The sequence below is a fragment of the Giraffa tippelskirchi genome, chromosome 3, assembly GCF_054371585.1.
Source record: "Giraffa tippelskirchi isolate mGirTip1 chromosome 3, T2T-mGirTip1v1.2.pri, whole genome shotgun sequence".
NCBI classification, from domain to species: Eukaryota; Metazoa; Chordata; class Mammalia; order Artiodactyla; family Giraffidae; genus Giraffa; species Giraffa tippelskirchi.
Window position 1 is genome coordinate 56,535,473 of NC_137277.1, and position 24,900 is coordinate 56,560,372.

Genomic DNA, 24,900 nt, shown 5'->3' on the forward strand with positions numbered 1-24,900 from the left:
CTTTACCTAAAATTAAATTCCAGCTACATTACTGATAGTGATATTTCAATGATACATTTATGAAGTATTCCCTTTTGTGTGTAACTCTACCCCATGACCAGTGTCCAGGGCAGGGATTGACACATGGTTTAAAGGGAATCATGGGATGGTTCACAGTCCACTGGAAGGAAAGGCTGTCTTTCATTGACTCGGCGTGAACTCGGGAAGATGCAGCTCTTTCATTTTCTGTTAGCAGCAATCCTGCCACCAAACACGGCCCAACATTAAAGAAACCTTAAAGAAGGACAGAGTTGATTCCTAATGTCAGTTTGAACACCTGTACCAACCCCTACCTGAGGCCATTCTATACCTGGCCTTGCATATAAGTGAGCCTAAAATTCCTATTTATGTTCAAGGCTATGAGTTATGTTGGATTTCACTTGCAAACCAAAGAGACCTAACAGTCTCATTCACAGGGAACAAGGCAGAAAAGAGACTGTAGACAGGACAACTATAAGTCATTCTGTATTTATTTGGTATTCAATGCACCTCCCATTCCAGAGAGAAAAGACACAGTCTGAGGTATCCCATTTTAATAAATCTCCCACATCCAGCTTTACATCTTGAATTTTTATGCCCCATAATTAATGTTTGTTACCATCATACAGAAGTGATTAAAATTCTTCCCTGAGATTATAAGGCTGTGCCTTTGTCCACAGAATATCATTCCTTCCAAATTTCAAGAGAAAAGTAGGAAAAGGGAAGTCTTTTGTTGGTGGTAGAGGCAGATAACTCAGATAGAATTCCTGAGAAAAAGGTGTAGAGTCAACCACACCACTAATAAATTTTCCCTGGCTGTGAACTCTTATCCTTTCAGTGTCTCCAAAGATTTCAGAAGGGAAATTCATTTATTCCATATAAAGACACTAGCTCAGTGCTAGGTGCAAAGCAAGTTGGGCTTCTGTTAACTGCTACAGTTGCCTTGATGCCTCAGTGTCCAGTAAATTGCAAAGCTAGTGAGGTATGGACAGCCTTCCCCAGGGGCATATGGGAAAAAGAAAAACCCAAACATGGATGATGAGAAAAAATTGTTATCATACTACACAGTTAGGCCTGCAATGTTTTTCAAAATGGTTTGAAATCAAAACAGCTTATGATCCTCCCCAACTAGGAATGGGGAGGGACTTAGTGGATGATTATCTCAAATTAGGCAGTCCAAGTCAGCAAAGCATAAGGCAAACAGACACGAGTCTTCCAGTCTTGGAGCACTGACAGTCAGCTCTGTAGGCAATGCAACTTCAGCAGGAAATCAGCCTCCTGGGTTGCAACAACTCCCACGTGGGAAGGAGCCAGCTAACTGGGATCAGTCCCTCTTAGGCAGTGTTGTCAGTCCTCCACCCACCATCCCCCTAGAACGGCACAATGGAAGGACTGCTCCCTACTGAGGATTTCACTTTTTAGGAATAAACAAACAAGGGTTTCTATAATCCGACCCACATTCCACAGTGGAGAAAGGCAGTGGGTCCCAGGGTGGGGAGATTGGGAAAGGAAGCCAGATGTCAGGCAAACACGCTTGAGGACAAAGTGCTAGAGAGCATGCAGGCCTCTGAGCATGGAAAAGGGAAAGGCAGGCTGAGTATCGGTGGCTGTTGCACTTCCAGAAACGTCATTCCATGAACAGCATTCCATGGACACAGAGCTCCCAGTTTCCTCCCCTAGGTTCTCCTGTAGCTCTGACAGGCTTTCACCATGTCTTTCAAGAAGTTAGGAACTCCATTCTGCAAAGCAAAGGAAACCATCATTTCTGTATCCTCACAGTGATGACTCCTGATTCTTCAGGATGTGGCTAAGGTGAAAGAAGATGGCTTTGGGAATATAAATATGACAATAGGGACCCTGAGTAGATTTCCACAGAATGTTGCCACAGATGATGACAAAAGGGAAGACGCAGGACATGGGTAAGGCAGGGGCCACTGTTGTAAGACCTTGTTACATATTTTGGCTTTTGCTAATAAAAAGCTAAGATATTTATGAGATATCATTTTTTGAAAGGAAAGATAAAACAGGAAGTGGCGTTGCAGGGGAAAGAAATGAGAGGAAAGACTTGCTTTATAAAATTAGACAATGGTAAGGATCGGGGGGCAAGAGGTTGGGTATGCTATCCTTTAGTTGGTGTTGACCACTGTTTAAGAAATTCCCCCACACATTGTCTATTTACTTCTTCTCTACAGGGTGGGGCTATCTGTCTCCATTTTTAAGGGGGAAGAAACCTATGGTTTCCCCAGATTACACAGTCAGAAGCAGGGCCACGATTCAAACCATCTTGTGTTTGATTCAAAGCCTACGTTCCTTTTCACTCTCTCAGGGAACTGGTGAGCCCTCTCACCAGTAAGTAGGACCTTACAAAGCAGGCTGAATGGTCAGTCTCGAATGACCTGGGCACCACTGGGGTTCCCTCTCCTTAGAGAAAAACAAAATAGCCATAAAGAACCTGGAGACTTCTCCAGGCTTGAATATGGTTGGTTGTCTCCTGAGCTAGGTCAGCCTAACTCCTCCATAAGCAGATACAGGGTCCACAGGCACCCTTGTTCCTACAAGGAACATGCTATTGTTGGGAAGTTCCAGAGAGTGATCCTGGAGGGGTCTTGCTGCAAAGTATGGGGGGCTGGCGTTCCTTCTAAAGTTTGTCTTTTGCCCCAGCCTCTGTCCAGGGCATTGGCCACCACAGGCCTAACATAGTCCATCAACCAAGCTGCTTCATAAAAGAGCATCATGAGGCCTGAGACAGCACAGCTCCTCAGGCTGACAGCCCCACCGCTAAGTCAACAGCTGTCAAACACACCTCCCCTCTTGCTTCCTGGGGTCTCACCTTAGCAGCCCAGTTAATGGCCCAGGACGGAATCTGGCCACCTGGATTATCGAAGTAATACATGAAAACTAGAGAGAGAGAGAAAGAACAATTCAGGAGGGAACCTGTTAGAAAGATACAGCACAAACCTTGCAAAACTTCCACTTTCATATCTAGCCCAGAAAGTAAGGAGGCTGGTTACACAGGATTCCAGGAGACTGTCCCCTCTGCCTTGCCTTACAGGAGACTTACATGGAAATATTTTAAAAAACAGCCAAGGCACCTTCTGCAGCTATTTATTAATCACCGGGCAAGTGATACACTTAGACATAGTTTCTCATTTAATTATTGCTCTCATTAATCATATTAATCCTAAGAAGTTGCTAAGATTAAACCCCCGTTTCTAAGTGATGAAGTGAAGATTCAGAAGAGTGGATGACATGCCCAAAGTGGCACATCTTAAAACACATCACAACTAAGTTTAGGTTTCGCCTCAGCCTCAAGTCCACACCCATTCCAGGCCAGCAGGTGGCTGCATGGAACTCCTGCCCCTAGTGTCTCTTCTGAGGCTGGAACTCAAAGCAGACAGGTTCTGAGTCCCTGAGTTTTTGGTGAGGAGGAGCTGCCTCCCCAGAGGTGGTCCCACCAGCCCTCCTGCCCACCCCTGTCCAGCTTGTGCATGTACAGGACTTTCCCGAAGTGAGTTTCGAACCTTCTGATTCCCTTGGGTGTCCTAATTTCATCTAGACAATGCAATAGTCAGTAAAGAATGAACTGATCCACGTGCTAGTCTACCCAAGCTTCTGGTGAATTGATCCTCTCTTGCTTCTTTTGGACCCGTGTCCAGTCTCTGACCTCCGGGAATATGCATCTTGCGCTCTACATGCCTGCAGTCAGTGCAGTCTTCACAGGGGTGGCCCTGGCAGGTACCCCAACCCCTGCCCCCTTTTTACCTTTGCTCCCCCTCTTGCCATCGCTCTGGATCGCCAGCCTCTGCTTGTACTGCTTCACCCGGATCACACCCGACTTCTCTGGAAACTGTGGCTCAGAGATGCTCTGGGACAGGATCACGTGGACCTTCTTCCCTTCAAAGTCCAGCTCTCGCCGCTGCCGCACGTAAACATACTACACCACCAGTCAAGGCACAACAAGGCCTGCATCTCAGCTAAGTGGAAGGAAAGCCCACAGCACAAACAAAGCGACATGATTCCACTCTTCCACTTGCTGTTTGCTCCCTTGCTCTGTTATCTCAGATCTTGCCGCGTCTGCCTACCCACCTTACAGAAGTCTGGCTCCTCCCACCTGGTGGTGTCATTTGAGAGGATCCATTACCCACTGGAGATTGGTTCCCTGCTGCTTTAATTATGTGGGGAACCCACTCCTCCTTTCTCCAAGAAGGCAATGAGATCTCAGACGACTGGTCACTTATCAGCTGTGTGATTCTGGATGCGCTACTCAACTTTTCTGCTATTAGTTTCCCTCTACAGGAAAAAAGGGTACACTGCCCTGTAGACAAGCTTGGTGGGAGCATGGGAGAGAGACTGAAGCAGAATCTCACTTACTAGACAATGGGGTCATTGCTCTCTGTCCTCCCCCAAAGGCCCTAATCATTGACCTCTGTGCACAGAGGATGGTCAGGCAAGGATGCTTACACCTGGCAATCATAGGAAGACACATGAATAACCAAATAATTAGTAGGCAGATGGCCTCACTAGGTCTGGTTCACCAAGAATCACAAAGCCATTTCATCTCAGTAAACACTCACAGACCAGCCACTATGTCTATGGCACTATTATAGGGAAGATAATTCGATTTTAAGAAATAACAGGAGTCACCACTTATTGAGCTCTTATCACGTACATCTATCATGTGCTTTATATTTAGCATCAGCTTTGAAACTGAGAAAGTCCCTGTGAATTCAGTATAAATATTCCCATCTTATAAATGACAAAATTGAGACACAGAGAAGTAAAGGAAGTTGCAGAAGATCCCATTGCCCAGCTAATGTGATGGAATCTGTGTTTGAACCCAGATCAGGCTCCAAAACCTGGTGAGACTTTCATAGCTGCAGAGGGCTCAGCTCTTTAATATGTTCATTGGACTTTCCAATGGTAGAAATGTAGGCTTCATAGTAGAAGGAATTAAAGCTTAAAAATAATCCAAAAAATCAGTAAAAGTATAATACAGCTTCACTTACTGCAGCAGCCATGGCCACAGCCCCAGGCCGCTCAGAGTCTCTGCGGCAGCCATGGTGGTCTGGCCCTCCCCAGGAGGGCTGCAGGATGTCTATCATCTCCACATGCTGCTTACTGACAGTAAAGTTCTTACATGTTTTCAGGAAGGAATGATGTTGCCTTAGCTCTGGATTTCCTCCCTCCCAAGCCTTCTATTTTTTCCTCAGCAAATATTGTTCCACAACTTGCTTAGTTCATATGACAGACATCACCTGACACTCACTAAGGAAACAACTTGAGAGATTAACTGCAATTTCACAGGGTTCTTTCAACAGTTGGAAGGTCCAGTGTGGCAAACAGGCTTTGACAGGAGAACCACCCGTTCACTGAAGCCCAGAGAGGTGAAGGGCCTTTTCCAAGGTCACACAGCAAACCAGGAGTGAGCACACACTCAACCTGGGACCCTTCCCTCCAAAACTACTGTTCTTCTCCTCTACACTGTTCTCTGTTCTCAAAACCTGAACAGCCCTGTAGATACAAAGACTGAATACTCATTATGGGATTGTGTGGCATTGGAAAGACAATGCAACAGAACTGCAAGGAGCCCCAAGTGTCTGCTCCTGAGAACAGCCCCCAGCAGGGTCCCTGTGAGGTCAGAGAGGTGGCTTTGCACTGGTCCAGATCACCTTCTCTGGACACAGCTGGACCTGGGCCCACACCTGCGTCTGCTGCCTGTAACGGTGAGACCCTGGCGAGAACCTGAGCAGAGTTCTGAACTTCCCTCTGCCTCAGTTTTCTTCCCTGTCTGATGGGGATGATGGCTCCTAGCCTGCACAGTTTTGGCAGGATGAGAAAAAACCACGTAAAATCTAAGAGATTAAGTAACCATAAATGGCTGAAATACATACCACCTGTATACAAACTACCTAGCAGTCTGTGGTTTGTGCCAAGAAATAATCCCTTATGGAGTCTGTAATCTAGCCAAGCCAAGGTACACCAATCACACAGGAACAATACCCACACACACTCCCACGCCCCCTGTCTTTCTAGAGCACAATTATTCAGGAGTATACAGACTTACAGAATGTTACAGCTGGAAAAGATTCCAGCAGTCATCCAGTTCAGTGGTTTCTAAGCATTTTCTTTCTTTTTTTTTTAATCTCCAAGATCCTTTATTTAAAGGATCCTTTATGGAAATTCAGTGTGTAAGACAATCAGCTGCTATGATTGAAGAAAAGAGTGAGGTCAAAATCACACTTACCCCCACCCCTATTCCACCCAATCTGTCTACCCAGCAAATGTCCATCAAACCCTCCTAGCCTGGCCCTAAGGGGGCTTCACAGAACCCTGGAGTGTCAGCTAAAACTCCCCACATCTATTCAGCTGCTTCATATCATAATCAAGGAGATTGAAGGGCAAAAACATAACACACAGTGTCCAGAGCCAATAATCAGGAAGGAGGGGAGGTGGAGAGAGCTGGAAATGTGGGGCCTGGGTTCCAGCCCCCAGTCGACTGCTACATAAGTCAGCCTCTGTCACCTGACTTCTCTGGGTCCCTGCTTTCTCCTCTATAGATTGAGGGAATGTATTGAATACTCTTTATGAAAAGTTGTTCTCAGATCCCCAATTCTGTGGCACAAGGGCTTCCCAGAAAAGTTTCAAGAAAGTATGAGCTGCCTTCCTGTGACCCTGGTTAAAGATGCTCCATTTTCAGGCCCAGAAGTCACACTCTGAGGTCTCTGAAAGCCACACAAGAAGGAAGAGCTTTAGCAGATGCTTTTGCAAGAGTCAAAGACAACGTTGTCCACATCTGCTGGACACATCACCACTGGGTGATGGTCACAGGGCACAGAAACACTTTAGAAAGCTGAGTAATGGTGCACCTTTGGAAAGGATACATCTCTGTTAGACATGGGAAAAGGGTACTTCACTTGCCAGTAGACCACTGTTTCTCCATTGCATTCTTTTTCATAGAGTTCTAAAAAAAGAAACAAAACAAAGAAGTTATGAATCTGGAAGTCTCTTTGGTTTCAATTAAGAAAAAGCTTTGATATGCTGCCGATCCTTTAGGGATGATAAAACACTAACTTATAAGGCACAGAATTCTAGAAAAAGTCTAATAGATTCATTACCACTGAAAGCTTGTTGCCAAGAGGCAGAGTCTAATAGATATAAAGATGCAGTAAAAATAAAAGAACTCAACAAAAGTTGTTCATCATATAGCACAAACAGTCTTCAAATTCAGTGAAACCAAATTAGGCATTAAAAATAAAATTTCAGGTTTAAAAATCAGGGTAACCACTAGATGCTGAAGCTGAAACTCTAATACTTTGGCCACCCGATTCGAAGAACTGACTCATTTGAAAAGACCCTGATGCTGGGGAAGATTGAAAGCAGGAGGAAAAGAGGATGACAGAGGATGAGGTGGTTGGATGGCATCACCAATGCGATGGACATGAGTTTGGGTAGGTTCCGGGAGTTAGTGATGGACAGGGAGGCCTGGCGTGCTGCAGTCCATGGGGTTGTAAAGAGTCAGACACAACTGAGTGACTGAATTGAACTGAACCACTAGATGTCACTAGATTACCAACAGTTACACTGTTGTGCCCTTACTCCCCTCTTTAGACTTCTTGACTGATTACAGGTGTCCTGGGACTAAGCAGTCTGGTGTGTTCAGTTGAGAAGTGAAGGTTCCAGAGAGTTCAGTGTCCTTCCTAAAAAGCTAGGAAGTGGCCTAACTGTGCTCACTCTAAGTTTCTAGCCTAGTTCCCATGTTGCTCTCTGTCACAGTTACAGGGACCAATCCACCATACTATTGCATGCAAACAGCATCAGCAATTGGAGGGAGCTAGTAAAAGAATGCTATGAAGTGTATAGACTCTGCCCCTAAGCTGTGTGGGAAGCTTCTAATTAACCATTTAGAGAAGGAGCCGCGCCAAGTCCACTGGAGGAACCAAAAGAGTCCCTTTAGGAGATACTGACTTTGGCAATGTGTTCATTAATTTAGCTTTTGAAATAACAGAATCTATTTGAAGCAGACCATGGGTAAAGAGCTTGCCAGTCCATTGGTCCAAGAGGCTGAAGATGCCCTTGAAAGGAAGGGAATGAGTGGGTATCTGCTGCTTTGCCTGCTTGGCTTTGGCTCCCTTGTTCTTGTACCAGCGTCTCATTCTCCTTTAGAGCATCACCTTTCTCTCCTTCACTAGGTAGTTTAAGCAGAATTGACTCAGTGGTAATTACAGGGCTGGGAAATTAAGCTAGACGTGGCCGTGGTGATTACTTTAGGGAAGGCGTGTGTGGACAAGACTTGACTTGCCACTCTTGTAAGTTTAGGCCAAAAGTGCTTTCATAAAGGCTGTCAGGTAGCTCACAGAAGATGTAGGAGGACTAAAGTTAGGTTAAGAACCTCAGGATTATTCCAGAGAAGTCAAACTACTGCTGCCTCTGGACCTTATTCCACAGTGTGGACGTCTGATGCCAAGTACCACACATCAGAAACTGCCAATGTCCACAGTGCATGACTGAACCATGGCTGCTAGGGAAATGAACAGGAAACACCTGACTTCACCCTTGAATATGTGGGCATCACAATTCCCCCTCCATAGGAAGCCTATTTGATAACACTAAGTGACCCAAAATCATGATAAATGCCCTCAGTAAATAAGCACATGATCGATGCTGAGGCAATTAGAGCCTGTCCTGTGACTCTGAATGCAATGAGTAGGAAAAGTCCTATTCCTCTGGGGTTATGAACTTTGTTAGAATGTAAGCCTGCATCTTCTGGTGGCATCTTTGTCATGACACAAGAATCTGCCTGATAATGTGGTCAACATAGAAGGAAACAGAGTCAAGCTGGAGAAATACAGTATTGAATGCAGCTGACCTGGAACGAGATACACAGGCCGTTTTCAGTGTAATAAACCAAACCGAAAAAAGCGTTTTCCTTTTCTCACACTGGCGTTTGCTAGCTTTTGTTTCTTGCAACCAAGATTCCTGACCACAGCAAGGGTCTGTCATGGTTTCTGGCCCCCAGGCTAGCTGTATTTATTTCACTGTGACTGACTGGGATGGTAGAAACTACTCCCAGCTGTAAGTGGCAGGAAGATCCTCTATCACTGCTCATAACTCTCCATTACTTCCAGGGGAAATCAAAGAACCCACCCCTGGTGGTTAGCTTAGGTCCTTGGGGCTCTGGGCCCACCTCCCAGCCGAGTTCCAGATTCTGCTCCCCAACTACTCCACAGAACCCAACTGCTCACAGTTCTCTAACATTTTATGTTGTTTCACGCCTCATGCCTAGGCCTTGAATGCCCTTAAACCGCTCAGCCCCTCACCTCCTCACACACACATATATATGCAATCTTGTTGCTTATAAAACTTTGATTCAACCTCTAAAACAAAGCTTCAGTACCACCATTTCCAAGAAGCCTTCCATGATCACCTAGGTTTATGGGATGACAACAAAACTTCAAATGAGAACAAAGCAGCCCTCAGAGCAAACTGGAGAGTGACTTCACTAGTATGCAAGGAACAAATCCTGAGCAGCAAAGTCATATTTAACTTAGCACTTTAAGATGCATTTGCTAAAATTTAAAATGAAAAACATAGTAAAGTTATACCTTTTGCTTACTAATGGCTAGAATAAATAACATGATATTCTACTTTCTAATTGGGTTTTAAAAACTGCATCACTCACCTTTAACATATTGGTCCCACTGTTTCCTATAGGCTAAGTCCATATAGACATCTGCAAGCAGATCTGGTAAGCAGTCCTCCAGAACACCAAAGACCTTATATGCATACAATCCAGTCTGCTACAAAAACAGAACAGGCAGAACAACCTGTTGATTGCCATGTTAAGACTATACAGCATATGAAAAGCACCTGTTCATGTAACACTACCATTGAGTACTTTCCCTTGGTCCTGGTGACACAATGGTGAAAAAGCAGATGGGGGCCTGTCCCCATCGGTCCTATATATCCGGCCTTAGGCATTGGTGCTGGTGACAGCCATATGTTATCCAGGTAATTTAAGCAGGATAAAAGAGGGTTATGTGACTAATGGTGCCTGAGTTGCAGGGGGAGCAGAGCTAGTGGTACCGCCTATATTATCAGATGGTCAGGAAATATCTCCATGAGGAACTTATCCAAAGAGTTTGGTCCAAATACCAGAAGGAGTTCCGCATGGGAAGATGAGGAAATCCCATTCCTGGTTTGGGAGGGGGCCCTTAGGTTGATGGGCTGGCTTACTCAGAGAACAGAAAGCCAGGGCTTCCAGAGCACTGTGATGAGGGAGAGCTGTAGCAGCTGAGGCCAGAGAGGTAGTGGGGCCTGGGCCCAAAGGGCTTTGCGACTCAGGGTAAAGGGGTCAAGATTTTAGCTTAACTACTATGGAAAACCAACTCAGGACGTTAAACAGGGACATGACTTTAAATGGGGGTGGGTAACTTTTAAAAGACGATTCTTGCTGCTTGGTAGAAAACAGATCATGAGAGAGCACGGAGATGGGTCAGAAGACCAAAGCAACGGTCTAGAAAAGGAATGATGGTGACGGACAGGGAGGTAACAACAGTGATGGGGAGAGGCCAGAGATTTAGTGACACGTTTTGGAAGTAACAGCAGTAGGAACCGCTGACAGATGGGCTGTGGGGACAGAGAAAGTGAAGAATTGAGGATAACTCTTGGAGTCTTATTGGAGAAGGAAATGGCAACCCACTCCAGTATTCTTGCCTGGAGAATCCAGGGATGGCGGAGCCTGGTGGGCTGCTGTCTATGGGGTTGCACAGAGTCGGACATGACTGAAGCAACTTAGCAGTAGCAGCTTGGAGTCTTTCTTGAGCAACCAGGTAGATGGGAGAGGAGGTTCTTTGTGGGCTGTGGGGTAACCAAGAGTTCTACCTTGGGCAAGTGGAGTTTGAGATGCTTATTAAATACCCACGTGGGTGTATCATATAGGCAGCTAGCATCCAGGATTCAGACTACTATTTTAAATAACCATGGGCATAATGAAAGCCAACACATTGTTTTACCAATTCCAAGACAGAATTTTTCACTAACTGCTCCTTTTTTCCTATAAATGGCTTATGTATAAAAGAAATGAATGGGGAGACAAACATTAGCTTTAAATCATACTAGTCCCTTTTATTCAGACAAAGGTCATTTCTATATTCTTAATTACAAGAGATTTCCCTTCATGTTAAGCTGTATCCTCTTCTGTGAGGGTTCTGGGCTGGAGTTGGTGACACTATACATTTCACTCTGTACAACAGCAGCTCACAATTCCTGGCACCCACCTTGTCAAAAGGATCTATTATTAAGCTAAAATCAATGGCTCAGATTAATTTCGGTGCAAAGGCAAACAAACAAACAAAAATGAAACTTTCAGATATACTTTCAGGTGTGAAAGCAATCCTACTGACTAATCAAACATGAATGAACTTATCTTTTTAAACACTGTTCCAGAGAATTATGTGAAGTCAAGGTGTAAACATGGAAAATCTTTCTAAAGATCCTGAGGCTTCAAGGGTCTCCTGACTCAGGTGGCATAAGTACATCCCACTTTGGGAATCTCAGATGTACATGAAAGTACCCGGCAGGTAATGGAAGGTAAAATTGAAACTTAATTCATAAGGTTTCAGCTCTAAAAGTATGGGCTTTATACCAAGGGTTTCCAACCAGCAAATGACAAAGTAGTATACCTTACCCCCTATGTGCTGTGCCATGGATGCCCCACAGGAAGGGCAGGACTAGGGATAAATATCTTCTCCTCCCTGCCCTCTCCCCTCAAACTCACACATGGGAAGATAGTGAGGGTTTATACACAACACACGTCTACACCCACACACACTTAAATCAGCCCTGAGAGAGAGAGAGACAATGCGCTTCTGTTCAGGAATATTGGGTCCCCATTTTCTATACTATTAATCTTGTGTCTAATACTAATATTGGGCCCAATACTAATAATATTGGGTCCCCATTTTCTTGAAATGGCCTTCCCTTGTGGCTCAGTTGGTAAAGAATCTGCCTGCAATGCAGGAGACCTGGGTTCAATCCCTGGGTTGGGAAGATCCCCTGGAGAAGGAAAAGGCTACCCACTCCAGTATTCTGGCCTGGAGAATTCCATGGACTGTATAGTCTAGAGGGACACAGAGTTGGACACGATCGAGTGACTTTCACTTTCACATTTTCTTTATATAGAGAAATATCAACAACCTCAGATATGCAGATGACACCCCCCTTATGGCAGAAAGCAAAGAGGAACTGAACAGCCTCTAGATGAAAGTGAAAGAGGAGAGTGAAAAAGGTGGTTTAAAACTCAAACATTCAAAAAACTAAGATCATGATATCTGGTCCCATCACCTCATGGCAAATAGATGGGGAAACAGTGGAAACAGTGGCTGACTTTATTTTGGGGGGCTCCTAAATCACTGCAGATGGTGAGTGAAGCCATGAAATTAAAAGACGCTTACTCCTTGGAAGGAAAGTTATGACCAACCTAGACAGCATATTAAAAAGCAGACATTACTTTGCCAACAAAGGTCCATCTAGTCAAGGCTATGGTTTTTCCAGGAGTCATGTATGGATGTGAGAGTTGGACTGTAAAGAAAGCTGAGTGCCGAAGAATTGATGCTTTTGAACTGTGGTGTTGGAGAAAGCTCTTGAGAGTCCCTTGGACTGCAAGATCCAACCAGTCCATCCTAAAGGAAATTAGTCCTGAATGTACATTGGAAGGACTGATGCTGAAGTTCCAATACTTTGGCCACCTGCCGTGAAGAACTGACTCCTTAGAAAAGACCCTGATGCTGGGAAAGATTGAAGGCACGAGGACTAGGGGATGACGGAGGATGAGCTGGTTGGATGGCATCATTGACTTGATGGACATGAGTTTGAGCAAACTCCAGGGTTGGTAATGGACAGGAGGCCTGGCATGCTACAGTCCATGGGGTCTCAAAGAGTTGGACATGACTGACTGACTGAACTGAACTGATTTTCTATACAGTGAGCAAAAGGGATAATTATGTACAGAAAAAAAATGATCTCCTCAACTTCACATGAGTTAGCTTTGGTTATCTGGATGAATTAAGACAAAGTGTTTCCTGGAATTAGTCCCCTTTCCTTCTGAATGTAGTTTCTGCTCTTAGTGACTTCAGTCCAGTAATGTCACAGAAAAGAAAACAGAAAGCCCTCCAGGAAGAGAAAAATAGAGTTATGTGACTTAGTGAATACCCAAGAATGAACTACTATGACAACTTCCTTTAAACACTCCCTTCATGGCAGGACTGAGAAATGCCAGAACAGCAGAGAAGCAAAATGCTTCGTGACACCTTTCCTAGTTCATCAATAAGATGTTCTTTTCAAGCACCAAGTAGCCCCACTCAAATTCTGGGTCAAAGCAATTTTTTTACCCCTCATTTCTTTCAAAAGAAGAGGTTTGTTTCAAAAGAAACACACTCACATTTTCATTATGTCTCTTAAAAATGAAATTTTCTTAATTATAAAAGTAAGTCATATTCATTGAGAAAAATTAGAAGATGCCAAAAATAATAAAGAAAATTAAAACATGTAACTTCATAATCCTCAAATACCAACTGATACTATTTTGCATATTTTTTGAGTAAATAAATATTTCTATGTGTTATAAAATAGGAGTAAGATAGTATAAACAGACTGTATTCCTATTTTTAACTACATTTTGAAACTGAGTTATCACAGCTAATTTTATTATTCTGTAAGTGATTTCCATTTCCATATATTTTCACAACTATGAACACTGTTGGAAAAATTGTTCCAAATGGACAAACCTGGTTCATAATTCTAACTTCTTCATTAGGAAAGCAAATTGTTTCTTCAGAGATAAATTTTAGGGTAAATGACATTAACATTTTAATGCTCGTTATACTTTTTATAAATCTTTAAGAAAGAATTTTACCTATTTATACTCTCACCAGTGGCAAAGAAGCATCTCACCAGGACTGGGTACCATTGTTTGCACAAATAATTTAGTAGGAGGAAGCATAAATCTTAGTTTTATTTGGGCAATGTACTGATGTGTACTTCTCTTTCAAATTAGAGATATAATTCTGATGCAACATATTTTGCAGATACGTTTTGAAATGTTCTAACATTTCAATAAATGACTCTAAGCAAGTTTACTCAAGAGGTGCTTGGCTTTTCCTGAAGGTCCTCTAGAAAAACACTTCTAAGAATGGCTCAATTTCTTTATCTAAAGTAAAATGCAGTGCATGCTCTTCTTTTTTAAATTACTTTTAATTGCAGTGTAGATGATATACACTGTTGGGTTAGTTTCTGCTGTATAGCAAAGTGAACTAGGTATACTTATATCCACTCTTTTTTAAGACCCTGATGTTGGGAAGATTGAGAGCAAGAGGAGAAGGGGGCGACAGAGGATGAGATGGTTGGATGGCATCGTCGACTCAACGGACATGAGTTTGAGCAGACTCTGGAAGACAGTGAAGGACAGGAAAGCCTGGTGTGCTACAGTCCTTGGGGTCACAAAGAGTTGGACATGACTGAACGACTGAAAAACAACATACTTTTCTAATGTTCCACTGATTACAGGATACTGTAATTTCCTACACTACAGGTGGTAAAAGAATTATTCAATGGTAGAGAATCAGTTAACATCATGTGTAGAATATAATTCCCAGAAGAAACAGGAGATTCATTATAGCATATACTCTCTTTCTTACTAAGAAAATTGCACAGCTAATAATTTTCCTAATCTCTTCTACAGGTAGAGGCAGCCATAAGACAATTCCTTCTTCTTTTGAATATGGGTATGATGTCTACAGCTGAAGTAGGTATTTTGTGATTAAGAGACAACAAAGATGAGAAAGCAGAGTGAAAATATTCAGAGTTTTACTGACATTGTTGATCAACTGATCCAATGCCAGCAACTGCTGACCTCTAGACTACTTGCTAGGTGAGAAATATAACCCCCTCTTTGGGGACTTCCCTGGTGACTCAGCTGGTAAAGAATCCGCCTGCAATGTGGGAGACCTAGGTTTGATCCCCGGGTTGGGAACATCCCCTGGAGAAGGGAACGGCTACTCACTCCAGTATTCTGGCCTGGAGAATTCCATGGACTGTATAGTCCATGGGGTCCAAAGAGTTGGACACGACTGAGTGACTTTCACTTTCACTTTTCACTTGTTTAAACTTTGTTAATCCAGTTTTCTGTTACTTGCAGCTAAAAGCAATCCTACTTATTACAAGTGGTTCTTATTGAGAATTTTATCTGAGTTCTGTGATCCTGAAAAACAACAGAGATTAAGAAACTCTCCCATGCTTTGTATTTCAAAAAACAGCTTATCACAGAAGAATCACTTTTACACACACACACACACCCTTTGTTTACCTATCACAAGGTCAGACACAGCACCTCTAAATTCCCTTTGATGGTCCCACAAATGATCAGCTAAGCTGCTTATTCCAAGGATCAATAGGCACAAAATGCTTGTTAACCAAACTAGTTAAGCATCTCCTTCCTCCAGATTCTAAATGTTGGCCCAGCCTCAGTCTAAGCAGCATCCAGCCCTGCTGAGAATAAACTGGCCTCAGGGTAGGATATTCTGTTCTATTCTCCAGCAGACCACCTTCACCTCACTTCCCACATGTGGTTTCAGTCTTGCTGACTCCTCTCTCTCGGTTAAAAAAAAGACTTTTCTGTCTCACTCCTGAGAAACTTATGGCTCTTATGGTCAAAGAATTCTTCCTGATACAATAACCTCCAACTCTAAGTCCAGGTTTGTTTTTTTATTTGACATTAAAGTAGACTGGCAAAATAGTACTGATCTGACTTCTGAACATTTCCAAGCATGTAAGACTATGTAAATTCATTAAAATAGTACAAAAATACATAAGCATTACTAAAACGAATAGTTAAGGAAGAGAAGTAAGAGATAATGGACACAATTAATGGACATTAAACTGAAGCATATTTAATTCTGCATAGAAATCTGAAACTTCACACACTCTATTACAGAAATTTCCACATCCTTCTACTATGTAACACAGAAAAAAAAAAAAAAACACCACCATGGGCACATTATGCCTGACTGAGAAAACAGTCAGGCATGGTTTACACTTGGCTTTTCAGCTTGGAATGGATTTGCCCTGGTGATCTGTCAGCGTCACTACAACTGCCATGCATTCTGCATTGGAAGCTGTCCAATCACTCTGACCTGCTATAAACTCTTTCAATAATACTAACATCTATTTCTCTAAACACAGTGCAGTTTCCAGTTTTATGTTCACTATCTTGTGTGATCTCAACAGAGCCCTGTGGTATCAATAGGGACATTGGTGTCATGTTCCTATGACATGAAGTTCACAGAGGTGACATACTTGCTTGAGTTCTACAGTTAGCTCTTGGGACAGCCAGAAAGAGAAGGACACTGTCCCCTTTTTCTCCCCATGATGGCTCCTAACATGGTTCTACTCTCTCTACACACTTGCTCCAAGCCACTGTTCCAAACGACAAGCTAAGAATTTCAGTAAACATGGCACAGGCTCTCAGAGCTGGAAGGAGTCTTAGATCCTTATGTAAAAAATGACAGTGACACATCAAAAGTCATCTGATGACTCCTGCTGGCAAAACCTGGATGAGAAACTTTCCTTCCAGTCCCTAACCCAGTGTTCCTGCCTCAGACTACCCAGAAAAACGCAAATTTGCAGAGACACCAAGTAGCTTGCTGGTTGTCTAAGACTGGGAATGGGAACAGGACTTGACTGCAAATGGGAAACAGGTTTCTTTGGGAATAACATGAATATTCAAAAATTAGACTTGGGGAAGGATGCACGACTCCATACACTTACTAAAAATTAGGGAACTATACACTTAAAATGAGTAAATTTTGAGGTACTTAAATGATACCTCAATAAATACAGCTGTTAACACTAAAAGATTATGAAACTCACCCAAGGTCACACAACTAATGAGCTTGACCCGAAGTTCATTAGTTGCAAAATAACCTGGACTTGAAGCCAACGATGTGACAGCAGAGTTCACAGCCTATGATCCTGCCTCAAAGTGTCACTGATCTCTCCCAACATATTATTAGAGAAATAACAAGCCGTCAGAGTATACATAGCTATGGCCAAGGTGACCACGTAATTTACCATCCTAGCGGACAGTTCTGAGTGAAAGAGCTTTGTAAAATGTTTCACCAGGACAAGCATAATACAGGTCTTGATGGGTAGAGTAGAACATAGATCACCCTACTCACAGCAAACACCATTTAATTTACTAGGAGCTTCAAAATGTATCCTCTCATTGGATCCCTGCACAAATCTGGCAGAAAAGGAATTATCTCCAGCTTACAGATGAGGAAGCGGAGGCTCAGCTAGGGCCCTAGGTTCATAAATCCCAAAACATCAGAGCAATCAAGCATCACAACTGTATTTTAGACCAGGAGTTACTGAATCTGTCATGCTGCCTATTTTTCACAGTCCACAAGCTAAGAATAGTTTTTAGATTTCTAAGTGGTTATGTAAGTCAATATATAGCCTCTTAGTCTATAAAGCCTAAAGTATTTTCTATTTGGCTCTTTACAGAAAAAAAATTCGCAATCTCTGCTTTAGACCATTGCCACCACCACTTCTAAAAACATACAGTCCAGAAAAGCTCTGGATTACTAGAGTCATACTGCAATTCCACATGCAAGAGAGGAATCTTTGTATCATAAACCACAAGTATATTTTATTTTGAATCACTGTGGGTTTACCATTTAAGCTCAGACCACTCTTCAAAGTAAATCTGCCGATCTCGAGAACACCATACAGGATAAACAACAACAATCTTAAACAAAACATATTCAAACTCAGAAAACCAAAGAGAAAAAGAAAATCTTAAAAGAAGCTGGCAGGAAGGAATGGGCGATCACTTTACTTATAGAGGAATACAGATGATAATTATAGCAGACATCTCATCAGAAACCACTCTGCAAAAAAAAAAAAAAGGTAGGGTAAAATATATACTATTTTCAATAAAATAAATCACTGACCTAGAATTCCATATCCAATGAAACTGTCCTTCAAAAGTGAAGAAGAAATAAAAACTTTTTCAGACAAACAAAAACAGGGAATTCATCAGCAGCAGACTTGGCTCTGGAAGAAATGTTAAAAGAAGCTTTTCAAGGAGAAAAACATATGGTATAGGTCAGGAACTCAGATGTACATTGCATAAAAAGTGCCTGTTTTATTGTCTTAAGGCTTCTGGAAGGTATGAACATTTTGTCTTATTCATCAGCCATCACCAAAATGCAGGCATGCGATAAGTTCTGAAAAACTGCTTGAATGGGTCATGAAGCAGTATTTTGGAGGTTTTTTCTTACTAGGGTATATTCAAACAGCCCAAAACCAGCTGTGGAATACAAAGTCTGACTTGCACCTGCAGACAGGTGTGCGGGATCCTGCTCCCCCCTCCCCACTAAGGCATGCCTTCAAATCTTGGACGAGCACCTTGCGATCGGTCAGCATCTTCACACTGCCTCACACCACAAGCTCATCCTGAGAGAAGTGAGAGCTGAGGCTCCGACATTATACATCCAGTTACACTGAGGGGCGATGGAGCAGGAGAGAGACAGAGACAGAAAGAGAGAGTTGACCTCCATCAGTGGCAGAAAGTAGAAGGAGGCTACACATAGTGCTCAGCTTTAAGCCATGGTGGTCCTACTCACTAGTAAATATGGCTCTGTAAGTGTCCGGAATGCATCAACTGCTCTATCACTCATGTTGGTACCTAGAAGGATGGGAAAAGGGAGAAGAGTCCTGTCATGCAAGTCAGATTATGATCCCATCTGGGAAATCAGAATGGGAGCTTCTCACCCACTGAGGTATATCTGTTTCCATGGCAGTTTAATCTCCACTTCCTTCCAAAAGGCCAAGCTATCTCTCAACGCAGCATGGCTAAACCTAGTTTTCCCAGTAATGCCAGGCTCTCAGTAGTTCAGCAGGGCAACAGCATAGGAAAGAACAGTCCCTGGGAAAGTACTGTCTGCTCTTGACCAAACTCACTGATGAGAAGACCTTTGGAAGGACAAAGGCAGCTGCTTCTCACAGTGCCAGACACTTGGTTTCAAATCATAAGAAGTCAAGCCCTCAGTCAGATCTTTCCAGACCAACACTGTCTTGGTCTAAATCCATGACATGAGCCTCTGCATGTCAGTTTCACACCATCTATGGACAGGTCACAGTGTCTGCTGGCATAGTATCCAGCCTAAAGCTCCAGGGAGACCTGACTGCAGATCTCTGGGAAAGCTTTTGTAAGCGACCTACGACCCTTCTCTCCAGGGGAACCTTCTCCATGCTGTTCGGGGGACCACATCCACTCCCAAGTGACCACTAATTTAAAAACCAGGAAGAGTCAGTCTTAAAGTGGACATTACTTCAAGATATTCTTCCTTTTCACTCTTCCCTCTCCTGCCTCCCAGTGTCACCTTGTGGGATGGTGCACCCTGAGCACCATGTGAGAAGCTCCCCATACATCAATGGTTCTCAGGGTATAATCCATGGAGCTTTAGTATCACCTGGCCATTCGTTAAAAATAAAATTTTAAAAAGAAGAAGGAGAAGAAGTAAAGAAATATAAAGCCAACTCTCAAGTCCCACCCAGATCCACTGAATCTGAAACGGAGTAGGATATTAACTGTGAATTTTAACAGGCTTTGCAGATAAGTCTAGTGTATGCTCAAGGTCAAGAATCACTCTGCCATGTATCATTTCATTCAATGTTTGTAAGAAGCCAATGATCCTAAAAAGCAAGAATTATACTTGTTTTGCAAATGAGGAAGCTGAGATTTTAAAATGAAATAGCAGCTGGCCAATATCCCCTAAGTAGTAAGTGGGGCCTGACTCCTGGTCACTCTCCAACACCAGGTTCACCCTGGTCCTGCGTCCTTCTGGCTCTTCCTGGAAAACGAGGGAAGGTCAGCCTGGCTCTGGAACTTAGCACTCAGCGTTTCCTCTACTGCAATGGTTTATAACACAGCACACTCATTAAAATCTCTTGGGAAGCTTTCACATTAAAAAACAAAAAGAAACAACAAAAACATATTTTATTATGAAGCATTTCAAACACACAAAAGTAGACAGGACAGAATAATCAACCTCTATGTGAAAGGGGAACTTTTCAAAAGGACCATCCAAGCTCCACTCCAACTCCATTCAATATGGGGCTCTAGTAGGGCTGAGAGATGTCCTTAGAGCTCCCCAGGCAGTTCTAACATGCTTGAGCTTTGAAGAACACTCTCTGGTCCATTTCTCCTCTGATATTTGCAGGACACAATCTCTTATTTCATTTATATCTCCACTCAATTGTTACCTCTGGAACAGGGTTTTTCCAGATTCCCTATATCTAAAGCACATCACATCACCCCTGGATATCCCCACCTCCGCCATAACATCTCTGTATCCCTTCATCCCACTTTTCTTTCTTTGTAGCATTTTTCAGCTGCCATTTCATTATATATTATGTTTATTATCATCAGTGAATACTGTTCATTGTTTAAGAAGCTCATTCACTGAACCAGCAGCTCCAACTTCCTGCTCCCTGCTTATGCCCAGCGTCTGTCAAGGCAGTACCACGTAGGAGGCATGCAGTGAATATCTCCTGAATAAATGAATGATAGTGGAACAGAGCAGAGATTGTAACCCAAGACGATCTGCCTCCAAAATCCATGCTCTTTCCCACAGTACCACATAGAATAGCATTACACATAGCAGCGTTGCACTAGCTTCTCTTTCAGTTCAGTTCAGTCACTCAGTTGTGTCCTACTTTTTGTGAACCCATGGACCGCAGCACACCAGGCCTCCCTGTCCATCACCGATTCCCGGAGCTGGCTCAAACTCATGTCCATCGAGTCAGTGATGCCATCCATCCATCTCATCCTCTGTCATCCCGTTCTCCTGCTTTCAATCTTTCCCAGCATCAGGGTCTTTTCCAATGAGTCAGTTCTTCACATCAGGTGGCCAAAGTACTGGAGTTTCAGCTTCAACATCAGTCCTTCCAATGAATATTCAGGACTGATTTCCTTTAGGATTGACTGGTTTAGCTTTGCTTAGCTTGCAAAAAAAGAGTGTAGTTCTGAATTGAAGCAAGCTATATATTTGGTACTGAGTTTATCCAAGTACACTGGTTCATGTCTAGTTACTAGCTATGAGGTCTTGTGTGGCTTGCTCTGGGTCTTACTGCCATCCATAAAATAGGAAAATAAACCTGTCTCTACCTATCTTCTATATTTGTTGAGAGGGATAAATGAAAGCTTATGTGTAATAGCATTTTGTATATTAAGGGGCCATGTAAGATAAGTTAGCACTACAACTTTGGGAGAGAAAAAGGTGAGAACAAGGAAACAGAGTAGGCAAAGAAAGCAGGAAAAAAGAGAAAAGGGTGATGGTAATTGGACAGAATGGTTTCAAAGAGACTTCCTAAGTCTAAACTTCTATGATTTAATAGGAAAAGTGAAAATGGAAAAGTATCAAAAGGTGTATATCAAAAGTAGCCATTTTTTCAAGAACAAGATTCAGAATTATTTGTGTCTACTAAAAAGAAGCCACAATCTTTTTTATTTTAAAATACAATTTATCTGTTACACTGCAAACTCTTTCAAGTTCCTCTATGCTTATATCAGTCTTTTCAAATCATGTGATAGTAACTTTGTTACAGCATCATTTTTAGATCATGATCACACCTCCCTGATTCAGACTCACAGCAGGTTATTCCCTGTGGAACAGTCAGCCTGGTTCAACTGGATAAAAGTCACTGAAAAGTCTGAGAAGGGGGACTGTCTGATTCTATAAATTCCAAATGGTACACCCCTGATGATGAAACAGCTAATTTGATTTGTACGCAAGCCATGATGGACTGCCTTTATCATAATGAGGACATTCATCCATTGAACATGTCCCTTACTCAGCAAAGATTTAGCAAGAACTTTTATGAAAAGGGTTATTTTTATATGGATACCAAACGTAAACTTACTGCAACAAAATCAAGCATTTCAAGAAGCCTTGTTGGATTACCTGTCTCAGCTTCTGCTTATGGGTTTCACATTAACAAGAAATAGGGAGAGACAGGAAGATCAAAGGACTCATTCCAGCATGGTGGAAATCTATAGATGGTTATTAAGAAATAAGATGAATAACGTGTCTATTGATGGGACTGAAGTAAAGGTCTTAATGCAACACCATCAAAAGTCAGGTGGATCAATAAGACCCCCTACTAGTCCCCTAACATTAAAGGGCCCCAAACAAGTCCACTCTATGTACACCAGTCGCAGGAATTTAAAAAGCCAGATGATAACAATTGCAATGAAAATCCTGACCTGGAATGACCTGGGCAATAGTCTGGTATGTAAACCACAGTGAAAATTAACAGAGGGGCCAGGATTTTCTGGTTCAACCTTCAGTCAGGGACCTGGGGACCCCACGCCATATGCACAATGGCTCTGGGCAGGGAAGTGGGTGGAGGAGGAAACAGAGTCACATAATATCAACAACATGCATGGTGGGTGAAACCACACTGGATCACAAGACAGAAGAGGGCACAGGGTTTTAGGGGAGGTAAGTGCAGGTCTAGGCAGGGCGGGACAAGCTGAATTCACTGGGGCGTGGAGTGGCATTCAGAAGACAAGATTTACTAACCGAGGGATTCAAGGGAATTCTCTTCCAGGAGGAACGTAAAGGATGGGAGTCAACCTGCAAAGAAAATGAGGCTCTAGCAAAATGGGTCAGGCAGCAAATAATACTGGATGTGCACCTAAGGTTCTAGGAAAGGGCTTGCACCTGACACAACAAGGTCTCTAGACACTGAAGACACATGCAGATCAAGGAGGCCATGGGCAGCTGCCCCGAGCCTAGCTGCTGAGGCTCAGGGCACACCTATGGGAAGTGTATGGCCGCCAACTTATGGGAGCTCTCTGGAAAGACTTGCAGCTTACTTCAATGTACTATGACTGCCCTCAGGCCCAGAACAGGGGGACATAAGACTTATATTATGGTTGATAGGGATAGGAACAGTTCTAAATACCCATCCTCCCCCCAGGAGGGAGGTGGGCCCTGCTGCATATCAATACACAATGGAAACAATACAAAGCCAGGCTGTTGTGGGATAAAAGGCACAAAAGCAAAAGAGCACAAGCCCTTCAAGGGACGCAAGGGGAGTGGTCAGGGCTGACAGAGGACAGGACCCATGTGGAGGAGTCAGGGGCCCTGGACCAGCCTAGTCCCCTGAGCACAGCCCATCTGGCAGCACTTGCCCACTCTCAGAGTCAGCGGAGGAGTGTATCATAGCACAGGTCTGGAGGTAGAAAGCTGAGTTCCAGCCCCAGTGTGAGTCTTGAGCCATCAACTTAACCTTTCCATATATCCATTTCCAAATTGGTGAAAAGGTGATAGCCGGTATAGTGCCTGGCACTATATAGTGACAACACAGCACCTATGTGCGGACTAAGTCAGTGCCTGCAGAGCACTTAACCGTCCCTGGAGCATAAGACAGCATGCAACGAGTTAGCTATTACTGTAGGTATTATTATTTTTTATGCAATCAACAGGGCCATTGGAGGGGGAATGATAAGCTCACAACCTCTTTCAGGTGCTTGATTTCAGGTGTGCAGGATGGAAGGGAAAGGGTGGAAGGCCAAGAAGCGAGTCAGAAGCTCACTGCAATTCTAGGTAAGAGGTGGCACTCAGAGTGACAAATGTCAAGGGGAAAAAGGGAAGGGAAAGGGCCCAGACATCAGATACATCTGAGCAGTGAATTGCCAACATCCGGCAAATGCCTGGATGTGGCCAGTGAAGAAAATGAAATAATTTTATCCAGAAGATAAAAGGATTTTTTTTCTGAAAACATGTCCATTTTTGCAGCAAGGTAAATGCTTAAAAGACACTCAGAAGTTAATTCTGCCTGCTCTACAATGAGCTTCCTGCTCATCCTTTTGTACCCAGTGACCCTGGGACACACAGACATTCAGAGCTCCTCCCTAATCTAACAGTTTAATACTCCGGTCTCTGTCAGGAAACCTGCACTTCACTTACCTTGCCTAAAGGTGGCTTTTAACCTACTTACCATGCAGCAGCTAGCACACAGAGCAACCGATGACAGGCCATCATTCCACCTGGCAGGTTACCTGGCTCCAAAGGCCTGTGGGCACACTCGCAACTCCATTCCTCCTACCCTTTAACTTTTCCCCAGACTTTTTTTAAACTTTTTCTTCAGGCTAAAGTTATTCATGGGGTCGCAAAGACTCGGACACGACTGAGCGACTGAACTGAAACTGAACTTAAAGTTATTCGGTGCAATTTACAAGGAATGGGGCAGCACTCAAAAGGAGCAAGTTAGTGAAATTACTAGAGACGACGGTAGGTCCCTTCTCAGCAACACTCCTCAAGCCACACATACCACCCTGCACATCCATTCTCTCAAGAGCCAGTCGCTTTTCTTCCTGGATTCAATGTTAACATACTCCCCTCCACACAGATACCACTGGCACCCACCCGGGAGCGAGGCTCATGTCCCTTACAGGCAAGTGCGTGGGGCTAAGTAAGAATTCGCAGACCCACGTTTTCACTCTGTCATTAACTTGTAAAAAACCACTTGCCCTGTCCGGTCCCCCCACCCCCGCCCCCAGGAGCACCCCCCAACTCCGGTCCCCCGGGGGCGCCCCCTCCCCGCTCCCCGCAGACGGGCGCCCGGCGGTCCTCCAGGGGCGGACAGCTACCTGGTCCAGCAGCCGGTAGACGCTGATGCCCAGGGTCTCCACCAGCAGCTCCCAGGCGGCCCCGGAGAGTGCGGGCCGCTGCAGCTCGGCGCAGGCCTCCAGGAACTGCTCCTCGGAGAAGGCGCCGGCCCCACGCTCCATCCTTCCGCAGCGGCGGCCCC

The 24,900-nt window shown here is 43.7% G+C and overlaps 2 protein-coding genes across 6 annotated transcripts in view; both read right to left on the reverse strand.

The window, feature by feature from the left end:
• LOC145542579 (phosphatidylcholine transfer protein-like) overlaps positions 1–24,900 on the reverse strand; it is a 130,739-nt gene extending 105,839 nt beyond the window's left edge. The window contains exon 1 of the mRNA XM_081581648.1: positions 24,740–24,900. The gene's annotated coding sequence lies outside the window, so the exon portion shown is untranslated. The remainder of the gene's footprint in view (positions 1–24,739) is intronic.
• On the reverse strand, positions 492–24,900 carry PCTP (phosphatidylcholine transfer protein). Of its 5 annotated transcripts, XM_081581652.1 has the most exons (7): positions 24,740–24,900; positions 18,702–18,763; positions 9,698–9,812; positions 6,900–6,979; positions 3,781–3,952; positions 2,849–2,916; positions 492–1,757 (listed from the first exon to the last, which is right to left on the reverse strand). In XM_081581652.1, exons 2-7 carry the CDS (start codon positions 18,753–18,755, stop codon positions 1,695–1,697), a joined length of 552 nt encoding a protein of 183 aa, XP_081437778.1. In that variant the 5' UTR covers positions 18,756–18,763; positions 24,740–24,900; the 3' UTR covers positions 492–1,694. The 5 variants fall into 5 exon arrangements, with proteins under 5 accessions (XP_081437778.1, XP_081437777.1, XP_081437776.1 ...); XM_081581651.1 differs by lacking the exon at positions 18,702–18,763; XM_081581650.1 differs by lacking the exon at positions 18,702–18,763 and having other exon boundaries at positions 9,698–9,815.

Excerpts from the sequence above, each read along its gene's own strand:
- PCTP (XM_081581650.1), bottom strand. The coding sequence starts at position 24,880 with ATGGAGCGTGGGGCCGGCGCCTTCTCCGAGGAGCAGTTCCTGGAGGCC. Across the intron at positions 9,816-24,739 it reads TCTACCGGCTGCTGGACCAG|CAGACTGGATTGTATGCATA; the intron begins GTAGCTGTCCGC and ends CTGTTTTTGTAG. Across the intron at positions 2,917-3,780 it reads TGGCAAGAGGGGGAGCAAAG|TTTTCATGTATTACTTCGAT; the intron begins GTAAAAAGGGGG and ends CTCTCTCTCTAG.